General features: G+C 67.3%; 2 protein-coding genes across 2 annotated transcripts; one reads left to right on the forward strand and one right to left on the reverse strand.

The window, feature by feature from the left end:
• The first annotated feature begins 1,669 nt into the window (after window positions 1–1,669).
• Window positions 1,670–6,033, forward strand: C1QTNF12 (C1q and TNF related 12). Its single transcript, XM_055382035.2, has 8 exons — window positions 1,670–2,029; window positions 3,950–4,066; window positions 4,172–4,256; window positions 4,342–4,493; window positions 4,895–5,003; window positions 5,302–5,392; window positions 5,541–5,619; window positions 5,810–6,033. The coding sequence occupies exons 1-8, from the start codon at window positions 1,853–1,855 to the stop codon at window positions 5,906–5,908; spliced, it is 909 nt and encodes a 302-aa protein (XP_055238010.2). The 5' UTR covers window positions 1,670–1,852; the 3' UTR covers window positions 5,909–6,033.
• Window positions 6,034–14,310: 8,277 nt separating this feature from the next.
• B3GALT6 (beta-1,3-galactosyltransferase 6) lies at window positions 14,311–16,261 on the reverse strand. The gene has a single exon (XM_055381968.2). The coding sequence runs from the start codon at window positions 16,210–16,212 to the stop codon at window positions 15,223–15,225; it is 990 nt and encodes a 329-aa protein (XP_055237943.1). The 5' UTR covers window positions 16,213–16,261; the 3' UTR covers window positions 14,311–15,222.
• Window positions 16,262–16,271: the final 10 nt, after the last annotated feature.

Below are 16,271 nucleotides of genomic sequence, written 5' to 3' on the forward strand. Positions count from 1 at the left end.
TCCTGCCTGTAGGGTAGAGTGGGAAGTCCAGCCTCCCTCGGTCCAGCCTCCCAGGGCTGCCCGTTTTCCTGCCTGTAGGGCAGAGTGGGAGGCCCAGCCTCCCTCGGTACAGCCTCCCAGGGCTGCCTGTGTCCCGGCCTGTAGGGCGGAGTGGGAGGCCCAGCCTCCCTCGGTACAGCCTCCCAGGGCTGCCTGTGTCCCGGCCTGTAGAGCAGAGTGGGAGGCCCAGCCTCCCTCACTCCAGCCTCCCAGGGCTGCCCATTTTCCTGCCTGTAGGGTAGAGTGGGAAGTCCAGCCTCTCTCGGTCCAGCCTCCCAGGGCTGCCCATTTTCCTGCCTGTAGGGCAGAGTGGGAGGCCCAGCCTCCCTCGCTCCAGCCTCCCAGGGCTGCCCATTTTCCTGCGTGTAGGGCTGAGTGGGAAGTCCAGCCTCCCAGGGCTGCCCACTTTCCTGCCTGTAGGTCAGAGTTGGAAATCCAGCCTGTTCTGTCTAGAGTCACAGGGGAGCTCATTGCCAGTGGGTGAGAGAGAAAATTTGGATGCCCTGCCTGTGAGGAGGGGTCTGGTAGCCCTGGGCGGGGGGTCTCCTTGGCCAAGGCACCTGCCCACCCCTCCCTTTGCCCCAAGCCTGGATTGAGAGGTGTTGGGGCTGCCTTTCCCGACCCATGCTAGATGCAGGCCACATCCAGGGCTCACCTGTGGGGGTCCAGCAGGGCTGGTACTGTGTGGGCGCTGTGCCGTGTCCCCAGGGTCCTCCACCACCTTCACCAGCGGAGACGGGGCCGGGAGGCTTCCACAGTGCGCTCTGGAGATGCCAGTCAGTGCCTGAGAGCTCGGAGGGCGAGGGGGCAGCCGGGGTCCCTGGTGGGTTCCCAAGTGTCATCCCCATCCCAGCCTGGTCTCCGGTGGCTCTGCCTGTGGATGTGGCCTGGGGCTGGGGCTGAGGCTGGGGTCTCGGCGTGGCTGCCTTCGTGTCTGGCAAGAAGGGAGGGTCTGGAGTGTTCCGAGCTGTCCATCAGGGCCGGCATGTTGACCTTGGGCCACTGTTAGCCTCGGCCAGGACCAGCGGCTGGAGGGTCTTCCAGCCCCACCTGGCCACCCCCTTCCTCCAGCGACTGAGCCCAAGGGGCCTGTCGCCATGATCTGGCCTCACCTTTCCCCCGAGTGGGGCCCCAGCCAGGCCCGCCAGCACCCCCAGGACCCTGGGCCGGGGCCGTGAGTCAGGAGTCAGGGCGGGGCACCCGGGAGGGCCTGGGTGAGGAGGTCGTGGGAAGGGGCTGGGGCTTTGGCTGGCTGGTAGCTGCCCTCCGGTGGCTGGCTGCAGAGGCTGCTGTGAGGGGAGCCAGGTTGAGTTCAGCTGGGAGGGAGGGCGAGGAGGTAGGCAGCCGTCTGCACTGTTCCCAGAATGAGGTGGACCTTTGGGGAAGCAATGGGGGCAGGGTGGGGTCTGGGGACGGGAGGCAAGAAGCAGCGGCAGGGGTCAGTGGGGGTCTCCGCCCCGTCTCCGTCCCTGGCCGTCGGGGCGCCCGGGCGGCTGGCTGATCATCCGAGTGTGAGCCCCCACCCTGGAGCCCGCGAGGTCTGGGGAGGAGGAGGCGAGGGGAGGATTTACTGGGCAGCGGAGTGAGAAGGCCAGAGAGGACTGGGGCTGGGAGCGGGGGCTGGAGCGGGACCCCGGGGGGACCTGAGCGCCGTCGCGCCGCCGTTCCGGGCAGGTCCGCGCAGACATGCAGCGGCGGAGGCCGGGCGCGCCCCTGGGCCTCGCCCCCGCGCGGGGGCTCTGAGCGCCGGCCGTCCCCATGACTGCGCCCTGGCGCCGAGACTCACCGTGCTGAGCCGCCTCGGGACGGAGCCATGCGGCGCTGGGCCTGGGCCGCGGTCGTGGTCCTCCTCGGGCCGCAGCTCGTGCTCCTCGGGGGCGTCGGGGCCCGGCGGGAAGCACAGAGGACGCAGCAGCCTGGCCAGCGCGCAGATCCCCCCAACGCCACCGCCAGCGCGTCCTCCCGCGAGGGGCTGCCCGAGGCCCCCAAGGTACGCGGCCGGGACGCACGTGGGCCCTCGCGGGGCAGCTTCGGAGCTGGGGCTCTGGGGCGTCCTCCCCCAGCAGGCTCTGTCCCTGCCGGCTCTGCCTCCGGGTCGCCCTTTTCGAGGCCTCGGCCACGGTCCTGCCTTGGGAATCTGCTGCAGCCCAGCTAGGCCGGCCTCTGGGAAGCCCTCTCCTCCTCTGCAGCGGAGACCTGGCCCCCAGCTGGCCTGGGGTGGGTGGGTGAAGGGGGCTTCCCGCGGTTGGGGGCCACAGTTAACCCTTTGAAGCCTGGGCCTGCCGCGCCCGGAGGAACCTGTTGCTATTAGGTTAATTGCTGATTTGGGGGCGGGGGTGGGGAGGCTCCGGCTGCTTGCTGGATGGTTCACCAGACCCCTTGAGAGTCCAGCGCCCCATGACTCCTGCGGCTGGAGACGCCATGGCGAGCCTGTCGTTTGTGCTTTCTGGGGGTCCTGTGTAGCTAACACCCCCTCTTGCAGGTTAAGTCCTGGGGCCCCAGTCAGGCCGGGCGTCCTCACAAAGACAGAAGGCCCCGAGCCCACCTCAACCCTGGGCTTCTTCTCTCCTGCTCAGGGTCTCTCCAGGGGTCTTGGATGGCAGGTCTTGCTGCTGCCGTCGCGGGCCCCAGGACTGGGAGGGGAGCCGCAGTTGCCGGAGCAGCCCCCACCCCCGGCCCTCACACCTTTGATGCTGGTCTCCCTCCTCCCGAGGGCGTCTCTGCTGCAGCCAGCCCGGCTGCCTCTCAGCCCACGCGGCCCCCCTGGAGCCCGAGGCCCCGTTTCCCAGATGGGCAGGCTGAGGAGGGTTGAGGCCGCGGCTCTGCCAGCTCGGGAAGAGTGGGCTGGTTCCCGGCGCTAGGGCCAGGCTGGCAGTGCTGGCAGGGGCGGGGCAGTGGGGGGGTCTTCAGCAGTCCGGGCCAGTCCCCCTGGAAGGGAGGGGGCACCCCACTGCCCAGGGCCACTCCTCCAGAGACCCTGCAGGGTGGCGGGCCTCCCTCAAAGGGTGCCGGCTGGAGGGCTGTGAGGTGTGTGCTCAGGCTGGCCCTCCAGGCTTCCAGGGTTGGGTGGTTCTCCTGCAGCCTGCTCTCTGTTGCCTCTGGCTCTCAGCCCCCAGATGGGCTGATGTACAGGCCCCTCCAGGGCGCCGGGTCCCTTCAGCACATTGCGGTGGTGGTCAACAGGAGAGCAAGCGGATAGCGGATGCCTGAGGAGTGGGGGAGGAATGGGGGGAGGAGAGGGTAGGGTGGGGGGAGGAGGGGAGAGGTGTGGGGGAGGAGGGGAGAGGTGTGGGGGAGGAGGGGGAAGAGTGGGGGGAGGAGGGGGAAGAGTGGGGGGAGGAGGGGAGAGGAGTGGGGGAGGAGTGGGGGGAAGAGGGGAGGAGGGAGAAGAGTGGGGGGAGGAGGGGGAAGAGTGGAGGAGGGGGAAGAGTGGGGGGAGGAGGGAGAAGAGGGGAGGAGGGGGAAGAGTGGGGGGAGGAGGGGGAAGAGTGGGGGGAGGAGGGGAGAGGAGTGGGAGGAGGAGGGAGATGAGGAGTGGGGGGAGGAGGGGGAAGAGGGGAGGAGGGGAGATGAGTGGGGGGAGGAGGGAGATGAGTAGGGGAAGGAGTTGGGGGAGGAGGGGGGAGAGGGGAGAGGAGGGGGGGAGGATTGGGGGAGGAGGGGGAGGAGTGGAGGAGGAGTAAGGGGCTCAGGGCGTCAGGCTCTGGCAGTGTCCACAGAAGCCCCGCATGCCTGCCTTGCTGGTGGCATTAGGACGTCAGGGTTCTGACTCCCCCAAGGGCGGCCGTGGGTCCTTCTCCTGGCCGGCGATGCCTTCCCTGGGTCTGCCCTGAGTGCTCCCCGCTGCCCTGGGGTCCCAGCTCTCTGCAGGGTGCAGCCTCAGTGCGCTAGCCCCGTCCCGTCCCTTCAGCCATCCCAGGCCTCAGGACCTGAGTTCTCCGACGCCCACATGACATGGCTGAACTTTGTCCGGCGGCCGGACGACGGCGCCTTAAGGAAGCGGTGCGGAAGCAGGGACAAGAAGCCGGTGAGCCCCGCCCGGGCTGCTGCAGGGTCTGAGCCCAGGACAGGGTGTGGTGGTAGCTCCCACCGGGTCCCACTGGGCCCCTCACCTGCTTCTCTCTCCCCCCAGCGGGATCTCTTCGGTCCCCCAGGACCTCCAGGTGCAGAAGTGACCACGGAGACTCTGCTTCACGAGTTTCAGGAGCTGCTGAAAGGTCAGCTGCCCTGCACTGCCCAGAGTCCAGACGTGCCTGGGCCCTGTGCTGACCCTGCTGGCCGCCTGTGCCCTCCTCCCCACAGAGGCCAAGGAGCGCCGGTTCTCAGGGCTTCTGGACCTGCTGCTGCCCCAGGGGGCGGGCCTGCGGCTGGTGGGCGAGGCCTTTCACTGCCGGCTGCAGGGCCCCCGCCGGGTGGACAAGCGGACGCTGGTGGAGCTGCATGGTTTCCAGGCTGTGAGTGGGGCCGGGAGCTTAGAGCGGGGCGTTGGGTGGGGCCCCACAGGCAAGACGGGACCACACACACCGCCTGACACTCATGGGGCAGCACGTGGGTTGGGGGTTGGGGGCGGGGCTTGGAGGGCTAGGGGCTGCCTCGGGTCAGGGTTGGGAGGCCCTGGGGGCCCAGATCACACTTTATGCCCAGACGGAGCGTGGGTCCCCGGTAGCCGGGAGGCAGGGAGACCCTCCTGGGTGTGGACTCGAGGGTCAGTCCTGTTGGTGCCCACAGTGAGCATGAGGGTCCCGGGAGACCTGCTCCGAGTGAGGGGCTGTCGGTTGCAGGCACCTTCCCCAGGCGGGGTGTGTAGGGTGGGGGCCAGGCCCTGCGCTGGCCGCTCACCCGCTGCCCCTCACAGCCTGCTGCCCAAGGTGCCTTCCTGCGAGGCTCCGGTCTGAGCCTGGCCTCGGGTCGGTTCACGGCCCCCGTGTCCGGCATCTTCCAGTTCTCTGCCAGTCTGCACGTGGGTGAGCCGGATGGGGCAGTGCCGTGTGCTGTGACGGGGCTGGGGCTGAGCTTTCTGGGGGCGCCTGGCATCGCCAGCCCCGGGTGCGGGTCCTGTTAGGGACCTACCCCCTGCCCCATGCCCCATGGGGGGCCTTGGACTGGGCATGGGGTCCCTGCTGCACGCCTGGCCTCAGGCGCCCCCTCCCCAGCCCCAGCAGCCACTCCTGGGCCTGTCCTGGGATGTGTGCCCTGAAGCCCCTCCCCACCGGCCCCCACCCCGCCCCCCATGCACCACCCTCCCCAGGGCTCTCTCCGCAGACCACAGTGAGCTGCAGGGCAAGGCCCGGCTGCGAGCCCGGGACGTGGTGCGTGTTCTCATCTGTATCGAGTCCCTGTGCCAGCGCCACACGTGAGTGACCTCAGCCCCCGCTCCAGGCGGCAGCCCCCGGACCACCCTTGGAGGGGCTCACAGGCCACAGGGGTCTCTGGGCACTGGAGCGGGTCTTGGCCCCCTGGACCTGCAACGCCTCCCTCTTGCCCTGTGGGGCTGTGTTCAGGTGCCTGGAGGCCGTCTCAGGCCTGGAGAGCAATAGCAGGGTTTTCACAGTACAGGTGCAGGGGCTGCTGCAGCTGCAGGTGAGTCCGGGCCGGGTGTGAGCGGGAGGGCTCGGGTGCACTCAGGGGCTGGGCCGGGTGTGAGCTCGGTGCACTCAGGGTGCAGATCTCTGGGGCCTCGGCACCTCCTAGCGCAGGGCAGGTGGGCAGACGTTGGCCACCGAGTGGCTGGGCTGTGGCTGCGGTTGTGACGTCCCCGTGCTTCTTACAGGCTGGACAGTACGCTTCTGTGTTTGTGGACAATGGCTCCGGGGCCGTCCTCACCATCCAGGCCGGCTCCAGCTTCTCCGGGCTGCTCCTGGGCACGTGAGGGCGCTGAGGGGGGCTGGCGAGGAGCTGCCGCCGGATCCCGGGGACCCTCCCACTGATGCCTGTGGTCACCACAATAAAGAGCCCTCCACCCTCCCTACCGCCCTCGAGTGCTGCCTGGATGTTTCACTGGGGGTGGAGGCCGGGCTGCCGAGGTCGGCGGGAGATGGGTGGGGGCAGAAGGGTGCTGTTCACAGGGGAGCCCGGTAGCTTGGGGTATGGGCCGTAGAGCCTTCCTCGGGGCCGACTTGCCTGGCCCGGGGTTATGGTGATGGCCAGAGGCTGGGCGCTGCCCTGGCAGCCCCTGCAGGGGCCACGTCGACCCTGAGGACAAGGACAACTGTCCGTGCCGGCCCCACTCAGCTCTGCCCACGGCCTGTCCAGCCTTGGGGGTCAGCAGGCCGTGGGGCACTGGAAGCCCCAGAGGTTGGGGAGCAGCACTGTTCTGGGCCCTCGGGAGGCCTGCGTCCTGTGGGGGGCTCTGTGCAGGGCAAGAGGACGTGCATGCCACACACGGGACCGCGTGCTTGCATGCGCTGGCTGCCGCAGGCGTGTGGAGCTGAAAGGCACCCCTGTGGGCTCAGGTGCGCCCAGACCGTGCCGTGCCCGGGGCACCCAGGTGGAGCAGGGCTGGAACCAGCACTTCTCCTCGCCTGCTCTCGGGATGGCCGCACCCTAATGACCAGGGCCCCTCGGGGGCCTTAGGGGCCAGAATTGCCCCATGGAGGGTGGGGTGGGCCCCATATGTGACCATCATGCCGCTGCTCCCTGGCAGGTCCTGTAGATTTGGGCCCCACCCCCACTGCCACCCCATTTTGGCTCTGGCAAACCCACACCAAAGAGTGTAAATTGGCCTCAGGACGTCCGGGCCTCTGCTGAGCTGCGGAGATGCCATCTCTGGTTGGCATCCAGGGCCCTTAGTCGCTGGTGGGGTTGGGGAGGTTGGAAGAGGCCAGAGCCCACGGCTGTTACCCCTCCCCTGGGACCTGGACCTGCCGGGGCTGGCACAGAAGGGGCCCTCCCCAAGGCTTGCTGGGCAGTGAGGCGGGACGGCCCAGCCCCACGACGAGGTGTGTGGGCAGGCGCCAATCGGCACGAGGTGAGCTTGGCTGGTGACCCGTCCCCACCTCTCTCCCTGGGCCCCCCAGAGTGGCGTCAGGGGCTGGGGCTGTCTGGAGGGGCCTCTGCTTCACTTGCCAAAGCTGTGGCCCTGGCTTAGGGGCTCCTCTCTGCCCTCAGCACCCCTTCTGTGGGCACGGCCTGCCCCCTGGGGCCTGGATCCGGAACGGGGGGTCTCCCTTCTGCAGCCCCTGCCCTGCTTGGCCACAGCACTCGAGAGTGCTCCCTTCCAGAGAGTCGGGCGGCTGTGCATCTGTGCAGGGGGAACCAAGGCTGTGCCGGGCCCTCCTGGAGCTGGTCAGCGGGGACAGCGGTGTGGGGGCCCTGAGGAGGCAGAGGCAGGAGCGTGGCCTGGACCTTTCTGGTTGGCGTGAGCCCCGGGCTGCGGACTCCCCTGTTTGCTTCCAGTTTTCAGTGGCTCCTCCCCAACCTGACGGGCCAACCCTGGGCAAGAATGGGCTGGGGGCAGGCACCCAGGATCAGGCAGCACCCAGCCGGGCCCTTCTGAACACCGCCTGGGGCCTCACCATCCGGGAATGGGGGCCCTCTAGGTTCTTCAGCAGCAGCCAGTCCCCCACCCTACCCAGCCCCGGAGGTAGGAGCTGTGATGACAGATGGACATGCCAGAAATGGGACCCAGGGCCGAGTAGAGCAAGACGGTGATGAGAGACAAAGAGACGTGGAGTTGGGGGGGGGGGGGCCAGGGCTGAATGAATTGGGGGCCAGGGCCCGGGTGAATGGGGGCGGTGGGGGCTGGGGCAGGGACCACGGCCGGGGTGAATGAGGCAGGGCCAGGGTTGGGGTGAATAAGCGGAGACCAGGGCCAGGGTGAATGAGGTCGGGGATGGGGGCTGGTCGGGGGTGGCTGGGGGCTGGCATGGGGGCCAGGGTGAATGGGGGGGCTGGGGCCAGGGTGAATGGGGGGGCGTGGGGATGTCCTGGCACTGGCACCACCTCCCTGGCCTCTGCCTCCTGGTTTCTGCCCCAGTGGGAGGTGATCAGCCACTTAGCCGCAATTCCCCTGGAATGTGCTGTCGCCAGCCCCCTCTGGGCACCCAGGAGCAAAGGAATGGACAGGTTGGGGTGGGGTGGGCGGTGTCACAGGAGGGTCCAGGCCCCCAGCCCTCCCAGCCAAGGCTCCATCCTCTGGCCCAGCCCAGCTGCACCCCTTCATTCTCTCTCAGCCTCACCTCCTGGGCTGGACCCACACTGCAATGTTTGCCATAGAAGGGACCCTGGACTCTTGACGAGGGTGGGAGATGCCTGTCACTCACCCAGCCGGAGCGTGGGGTCCCCGGGGCAGGTGCAGGCCAGCCAGAGCTGCTGTTGCTCGGGGTCTGGGCTGGCTGGGGGACCTGGAGAGCCCAGGGAAACGGACCTCTTCAGGCCTGTGCCCCCCGGTTTGGGAGCTGGGGTATTGAGTGTCCCAAGCGTCTGGCAGCTTCGCGGACCCTGGCAGGAGCAAAGCCAGAGCAGCCGGCTCCGTGCTGGATGGCCTCAACCTGACCCCTGACCCCTGACCCCATGCCATGAGCGGCAGGGAGCTGCCGGCTTCTCCGTGACCTCCACCAGGGCTGACTTCCCAGGACCGCAGGCCGACCCTGCTGCCTGGCCGGGGCTGGGGGCATCAGAATCTCCTGCTGTGGGCTCCCTGCCATCCTGGGAGGGGCCATGCCCGGTGCGGGGACACTCCCCCTGCCAACCCTCCAGCTCGTCTGCTCGCAGGACCAGCCCTTCCCTAGAGTCCCAGCTGGACCTGCCTGGCCCACCCTGCCCCGGGGCTGCCTTGGCTGGGTCGCAGCCAGTATTCCCAGCCCTGGTGCTGTCCTGGTCTTGAATGGACAGAAATGCGGACGGGAGCTCAGGGTAGCCAGGAAGTCCTCTTGGGGCCAGGTGCGGCGGCCACCCTGAGGGGGCAGCAGGAGCCAGGGGAGGCAGGGCTGGGGGCTCCTGGCTGTGAGGAGGAGGCTGGGCCCCGCTCCAGCCCCGCCTGTCAGGTGTGGACACCATTGCCCATCCGTCCCCGGTGCCTCAAGGGCCCCACTGTTGGGGTACGTAGGAGATGCAGCTGCCCTGGCCTGGCCCCTGGGGGCACCTGGGTGTGGACCCTGGGGCTGCAGCCAGGACAGGCAGGTGCTGGAGGCCCAGCTTTGGCATCTGTCTTCACGTCCTTCTCCCCGCCTCTGCCGCCCCTGCCGCCCCTGCCGCCCTGCAGCTGGGAGGGTGTCTGCTCCAAAGGCCCCTCGGGCTGCCTGCCAGCCTCTCTGGAGTAAGCCCAGGGCGTTCCTGGGGCCTGTCCCAGACCCCAGACCACACCACACGTGGTGACCACCGTCATCTGGGCCTGGGAACAAGAGTGGCCTGGGGGCGTGTGGGGGCCCTGTAGGATCCAAACAGACCTGCCTGCCCTGCTTTGTAAAAATCTATGTACCCAGGTGCCCCGTTGTTGACCCCGGGTTGACAGTTGTGTGTCCCTGCGACTGGTGCGTGTGTGCCCACGTGTCTGCACATCTGTGTGGGTCTCTGCCCCGGGACTGGGACTCTCTACAGAGCCAGCAGCACGGCCCCCTTGGGAGCAAACCCAGGACAGCCATCCAGGGCCCCGGGCCCGAGCGCTTGGCTGGCCACTCAGTGCTTGGAGCGGGCGTGGCTGGGGTCCCTGGGGTCCAGGAGGCCACATAGCTTTGGTCCTGCCAGGGACAGCAGAGGGGCCCACGGAGCTGTGACGGCTGCTTCGGCACTTGGGGCTCCCTGAACTGGGTGAAGGGGTCCAGGGACGGGGCTCCCACCCTCAGCTGGGGGCTGCTCAGCACGCTGTCCCGAGGGGAAGCTCTTTCCTGCCTGCAGAGCGCTGCCCTGGGATCTGCTGTGCTCCGACGCCGCTGGGAGCTGGAGCTGGGGGCAGAGCTCGGCGCCGCGTCCTGGGGCCGTCGCTCACCGGCTGGGCTTGGCCAGTCTGTGCTTGGACTCCCAGTTCAGGCCACTCTGAGCTATGGTGACCTCAGGGCCTGTCCCCCAGGGGTCTCCCTCAGCCTGACCCTGACCCAGGAATGGAAGCGTGTCTGGGTGCGGGAACACGCCCTGGCCCTGCCTGTGCCTGCCGAGCCACCGGCGTGTCTGTCCGCCTGCGCATCTGACTGCTGTACAGGTGGGCCTGCCACCAGAGGCCTGGGGACAAAGGGTCTTTGTTTGGGAGGCTGGGGGCAGCCCCTGCTCTGGGGCAGTGACTCACGGGTGCCCGGGTGTGATGATATCTGTGTTGCGACAGCCAGGTGTCATGCGTGTGACCCAGCCCAGCAGGGCCTCCTGCCCACCCCCCCGCGCCCACGGCCCTCACGTGGGGGTGACGAGAAGCGTGACAGGTGGGGGCTGGGCAAACCCCGTCTCCGCAGGGAAGCGTCTCCAGACCCCTTGGGCCCCCAGCCCGCACGCCCGGGCTTCTCCCTGCCACACAGGGGTGTGCAAAACACATCTCTGCAGCAGGAGGCACCACGGCCGGACGGACTCAGGCCCTCGGGACGGGTGCTTTTTAGGCTGAGTTCAGCTGTTCCTGGGTCGGAAGGTCTGGGTGGGGCGGTTGAGGGTGAGGCACCGTGATCGTCGCCCCGGTGGGGACTTGGGCCTGGCTCTGCCCATCCCTCACTTTCTCTCTGGTCTGAGGTGGGCGGCGGTGGGTGCGGGGCCCCTGGGGGAGGCTGGGGCCGCTGAGACCTTCAGATGCCACCGGAGGGAGGGGCTGGGGCTTGGGTTTCCTTCTGCTCCGGTCACCGGGCTGGGTCAGGCCCTGGGTCAGCGGGGAGGGGAACTGGACTGCGGCCCTCCTGGGCTCCTGTCCTGCCTGCCCGGCCGGCCCTGGAAGATCTGCGGCCACCTGTGTTTACTCTGGAGGATGCAGCTGAGGAGGTCCTGGCAGGGCCACACTCAGCCGTGGGCGCAGTCTTGCACCCTGGCTAGCTGAGTTGAGGGGGCTTTGCGGCATCTGTGGCCCCGACCAGGGCAGAGTACCCGAGCCCCAGTCCAAGGAAAGGCCTCGCTGGGCAACGCGACCAGGACAGAGGCTGAGGCTAGATGGGTGGGGAGCCCCTGGGGCCTTCCAGATCCTCCTTCCTGCCCCTCCCGCCTCCACCTCCCTTCAGCCCCTTGGCTGCAGCCGGCTCTCCTGGGATCACTCATCCACTGTCTACCTCCGCTGGGAACCTCGGTGAGGGAGGCTCAGATCCTTGGCGGGGGGTGGGGGTGGGTCCCAGAGAGACCTTCCGAGGAGGATGGGGTGGGGCCAGATCTCGGTTCTTCTCCTCGGGTGGTTCTGACCTGGCCAGCATGATGCAGTGTGGCCATCGGGGCAGGGCTAGCGGCACCAGCCTTTGGCAGGGAGGGTGCGGAGGGCAGGCCGGCCAGAGAAGGAGGGGCTGTGAGTGCTGGGGGTGGGGACCCACCCTGGCCCTGAGGGAAAGGAGTGTGGACACCCACAGAGGCCAACTTGATGGGGTGGCGTGGGTTTCAGCTCCCAAGGCTGTGGGAAGGTCGTCTGGGTGGGGGCTGGGAGGAGACCTCAAGGGGAGGCCCAGGGGTTTGGGCTGTGCCCCCTCAAAAGCCTCCTCTTTGAGGACCCCAGAGATTGGCCAGGCCTGTGGGATGGACACAGAGGTCTTTCCCCTCAGCCCACAGTGGGAGAGGGAGATGCCAGCTCACCCCAGAGTAGGAAACCAGGAAAAAGCACCATGCCCTCCCCAGGCCCCTGAAACCAGGGAGCAGGCCCCACACAGCCAGTCCAAGGAGCTGGAAACTCCTCTTTGACAGGCTGCTGTGGGCCCAGGAAGCAGGGCCTTGTGCGAACAAGGGGCCTCCTCTCTCCTCCCGGCCCCGCTCTGGGTGCGGAGGGCCTGGCACGCGCCTGTCTCTGGCCACCTGCTCCCGAGGACTCCCCAAGCCGTCTGGGCCGCTGGGGCTTCCATTCCTGCAACGTCAGCCGGTCTCACGGTGCCACAGCTGGGGAGCCTGGGGCCGGTGGGGCCACAGGAGGGCCGTGCCCCCCTTAGACCTGAGGACTCTGAGCTGGGACAGTCAGCCAGGGAGAGGGTGGAAGAGTCTGGGGTGACCCAGGCTGCGGGGGCAGCCCTGCTGCAGGCTGGACTGATGGAGGCCTGCCGGGAACAGGGTGTGTGCTGAGCCCTGCGGGGAGGAGAAGATCTGGGCCCAGTCAGTGCTGGGCGTCTGTGATGCCACAAGGTTGCAGGAGCCCCTGCCTGCGTCTGCACCGAAGAGCGCCGGGCACAGGGAACGGGGCTAGCATCCGGGGGCTGCTGGATGGGGCGTCTTCCCTCGAAGCCCTGGAGGCCACGCTCCTGACTCTGGGTAGAGCCCTTCCTTGCCTGGTGGGGTGGGGGTGGGGGGTCCTCAATCCTTGGCCTGCAGAGGCATCGCCTGGATGTCAGTCTCTGGCCACACAGCGGCTTTTCCCAGGTCTTTTCTGGTGAGGACACCAGTTCCGTGGGAGTAAGGCCACCTCAGGACCTTGCCTTAATGCGATTCCATCTGCAGAGACCCGACTTCCAGACAAGGTCAGTTTGTAGCTGCTGGGTTAGGGCTTGGAATATCTTTTAGGGGGCACAGTTCAGTCCCGTAACAGGAGCCTTGACAGCCAGGATCCCAGCCAGACACAGGTGGGCAGGTGGGAACCTGGAGGCCTCAGGGGCGGGGGTGCCTCCGGACACAGGTAGCACTTTGCATCTTGGGGGCAACCACCCAGGCCACAGGCCCGGCGGGTACCCAGGGCTGGCCCAGAGAGCTGGAGCCAACGTCAGGTGCCTGCATGCCAGCCTCGGGGGGCAGAGAGGCAGGACCATAGTCCCCAGGAAGAGGGCAGAAGGGGGTGCTCTCCTCCTGGGGGATCCTGAAGGGACCAGAGCCCATCCTCTTGGCTTGACCTGCATTCCCTGCCGGCCCTGCGCCTCCTGGGGACTGTGTGCGTGTGGCTGTGCCGTGCCTGTCCAGCCCTGACACTGTCCCCTCCATGGTAGGCTCTCGGGGCCACTAGAGGAGAAACATCCGTGTGGCTGAGGAAGAGTCGGCTGTTTTGTATCCCAAGTTCCCACATGGAAATGAATTCGGTGACTCCCCATCTCCCGAGGGCCTCCTGGTTTGACCCTGGTCTCCGGGAACTGAGTACCTGGGTGGGTGGGGAGCTGTACAAGCTAAGACCAGGGAAGGACGCCTGGGGGACGGATGCCACGGCCCGTGCACGCTCGAATGGAGCCGCAGGGCAGGGAGGATCTACAGGGCAAGTTCCAGGTGAGACCAGAGAGAGCTGCAGCTGCCCCGGCTCTGGAAGCCCCCAGCCCTCCCGAGGCCCAGCCTTCAGCCCACGTATCCTCTGAACCCGTTCACCATGGTACGGCTGGGGAGGGTCAGCCTGGGGCAGGCTTTGTTCTGATATGAAATTTAATGTCTTAGGCTGAAAAACACTAAATTTCCATTTTTTTGTAGGTCAGAAGTGGTTGCAATCTGGATTTTTAGACTCTTCCTGTTGGGGGTCTCGGACATTTGCTCTTTTCCACAGCGGCCAATTCTTCAGAGCCACAAAGAACTGGGCGACGCAGGCCAGAGGTGTGGGAGTCCAGCCCTTGGTTCGAATCCCGCTCTCCATTGTCCATGGGGTTCTCAGCAAGCCCTCTGGCCTCTCCAAGCACACGCAGGGTTCCTCAAGCAATTCCAAACTCCAGAGAAGACATCCCAGGTAAAATCGGATGGCAGGGACCTGGGACACCGCTGTGACGGGCAGCCCCTGGGCTCGAGTCCACAACTCCCAGGGGAGGGCAGGGCCCCATACTGCTCACACCGGGGTCCCCAGCCCTGGATCCTCACGAGTCCTCGTCCAAGAACAAACTGTGCACACAGGGGCGGTCAGTCCTGGATTCAAGGTGGCCCATCGGAGCGCGAACTCATTGGCCTGACCTGGGGACGCCTCCAGTCCCACCCCTACCTTTCGGAGGTGGGAGAATCACCGTGCAGGTCACTGACCCACTGACCACAGATCACCACTCTCTCCCGCCCCCATTTCCTCCTCCTGAGACCACTGCTGTCTTCAAACGCAAGTAACCCAAACCCGCTCCCAAACCCATGGCGAGACTGACCCGGAGCCTAACCCAGCCCTGCCCCGAGCCTGACCCTGATGCTCGAGACTAGACCCCAGACTGGACCCGGTCCCAAAGTGGGACAACAAAGACCACAGCGGGGACCACCCAGGTCCCCTAGACAGAAAACCCGCGTCGGACTCCAGGGAGCTCATGGTCACCCCTTGTCCTGGGGCAGCTTCATTTTACTTTGGCAAGGACCGCAGTGTTCACTTTTCTCATTAAATGAGGGGCTTCCAAGGATGTGTTAAAGTACGTGAGAGACGGGCCTGGTGCCGGCTGGTCCTGTTTTCTTAAGGCGGAAGTTGGGGAACCGCGTCAGCACTCCGGGGTTCGGATTCCTGGAACCTGGGGCGGAGTCTGAAATAAAGCAGCACCGGCCCTGTGTGGCGCGGACCCATGGGAAGCCTTGAAAGGAAAGTCTCTTCAGAAAGAAACAATGAGTTCAGTGACTTGTACACTGAAAAGATAGATGGCCAGTTTTAAAGTTCTCCTGCGTTTAAACACGGGCAGCAGCGGGGTTGACGGTACAGGCACCAAGTTCTGACATAAAAGTCTTTCCTTAAATCATGTAAAAAAACCGAGAGGAGCGCATTGCCAACTTACACTCATCGACACAAACTTACAATATTTATAAATAAGTCGCAAGCAAACACTGAGTTACATTTACCACGAAGTCACTAGACAGAGACCAAAATCCCATGAAAGCGGATTGATGTGAAACCACGTTAGATCTGAGACGCATACGTGAGAAACGCCACTGATAACAGACACGGAAGATCGGCGCCCAGCCCCGCGAGCCGGTCGGGGACAGCACGGGGGTCAGCGTGCGGCCGGGCCCGGATCAGGCTCGCTGAGGTCCAGGAACAGGCACCTCCACCTGGACACGGCGCGCTGCCCCGGCAACCCGCAGGGATCTCCCAAACGCAGGCCGGGACGCAGCGACCACAAGCGTGGCTGCGGGACGGGGGCCTTGGGGCCCAGGCGTAGTGCGCCCGCTCGTCACCTGCCCCAAGGCGCCGCCGGGTGAAGCAGGTGTCCCGGAGGGCCGGGCCGCGGTGGCTCAGGGGATGCCCTCCCTTCTCTGGCAGCACTGCGAGGGCGGCGCGGACCAGTCGTACACGTAGGACAGGCGCAGCTGCACCTCGCGCTTGCACAGGCGGCCCTCGCGCGCCAGCGTCGCGTGCTTCTCCAGCATGTCCTCCAGGCTCTGCTTGTGCGTCACCAGGTACTGGTTGCTGCAGCCGCGGGACCGGTATTCGGTGTCGAAGCGCGGGTCGTGCTCCCGCTGGACGTCCACCGGCGCCAGCCAGGCGCCCAGAGACACGTCCTCGCTGTGCCAGGCGCGCAGGTAGTCGCGGCTGAGGCGCAGGTAGTGCACCAGGTCGGCCGAGAGCACGTAGCCGCCGCCCAGCGCGTAGGGCAGGTAGTAGTCGCAGAGTTGCCAGGCGGCCTCGCGCCAGCGACCCCCCGGCTTGACGCGGCCGCGGCCCGAGAAGAAGCCCCAGTAGAGGCGGCGGCGGCGCGCGGGGTCGCGGGCGCGCAGCTCGGCCAGCAGCGCGTCCAGCCGCGCGAAGGAGTCGTCGTCCGCCTTGAGCACGAACTCGAAGGCCACGTGCTCGTCCAGCCAGGCCAACATGGCCAGCACCTTGGCCGTGAGGTTTTCGTAGGCGTCGCGCAGCGCGGGCAGCAGCAGCAGGTCCCCGTGCCGCGCCTGCTCCCGCTCCAGGGCGCGCCGCTCCTCGGCGCCCAGGCCGGCCGTGCCCACGGCAAAGCGCGCCCACACGTCGCCCGGGGCCCCGCGCCGCGCAAGCCACGTGCTGCGGATCACGCTGCGGCGCTCGGCGGCGCGGGGCGCGCTGGCCACCAGCACTGCCAGGAAGGCGGCGGCGCGCGCGGGCGCGGGGGGAGGCGGGCTGCGGCCCGACATCGCCCTGGGGTCCCCGGGCTCGGCCGCGCAGCGCGCCAGGTAGAGCAGCGCCGCCCCGCACAGCGCCAGCGCGCCCAGGCCTAGCGCCGCCCGCCGCCGCCACGCCCGCCGCAGCAGCTTCATGGCGCCCGCGCCGGGCCGGCGGCCCAGGCCGGACTCGCGAGTGCGCAGGCGCCGCCGGC

Source organism: Gorilla gorilla, chromosome 1 (assembly GCF_029281585.2).
Source record: "Gorilla gorilla gorilla isolate KB3781 chromosome 1, NHGRI_mGorGor1-v2.1_pri, whole genome shotgun sequence".
Taxonomy (NCBI): Eukaryota; Metazoa; Chordata; class Mammalia; order Primates; family Hominidae; genus Gorilla; species Gorilla gorilla.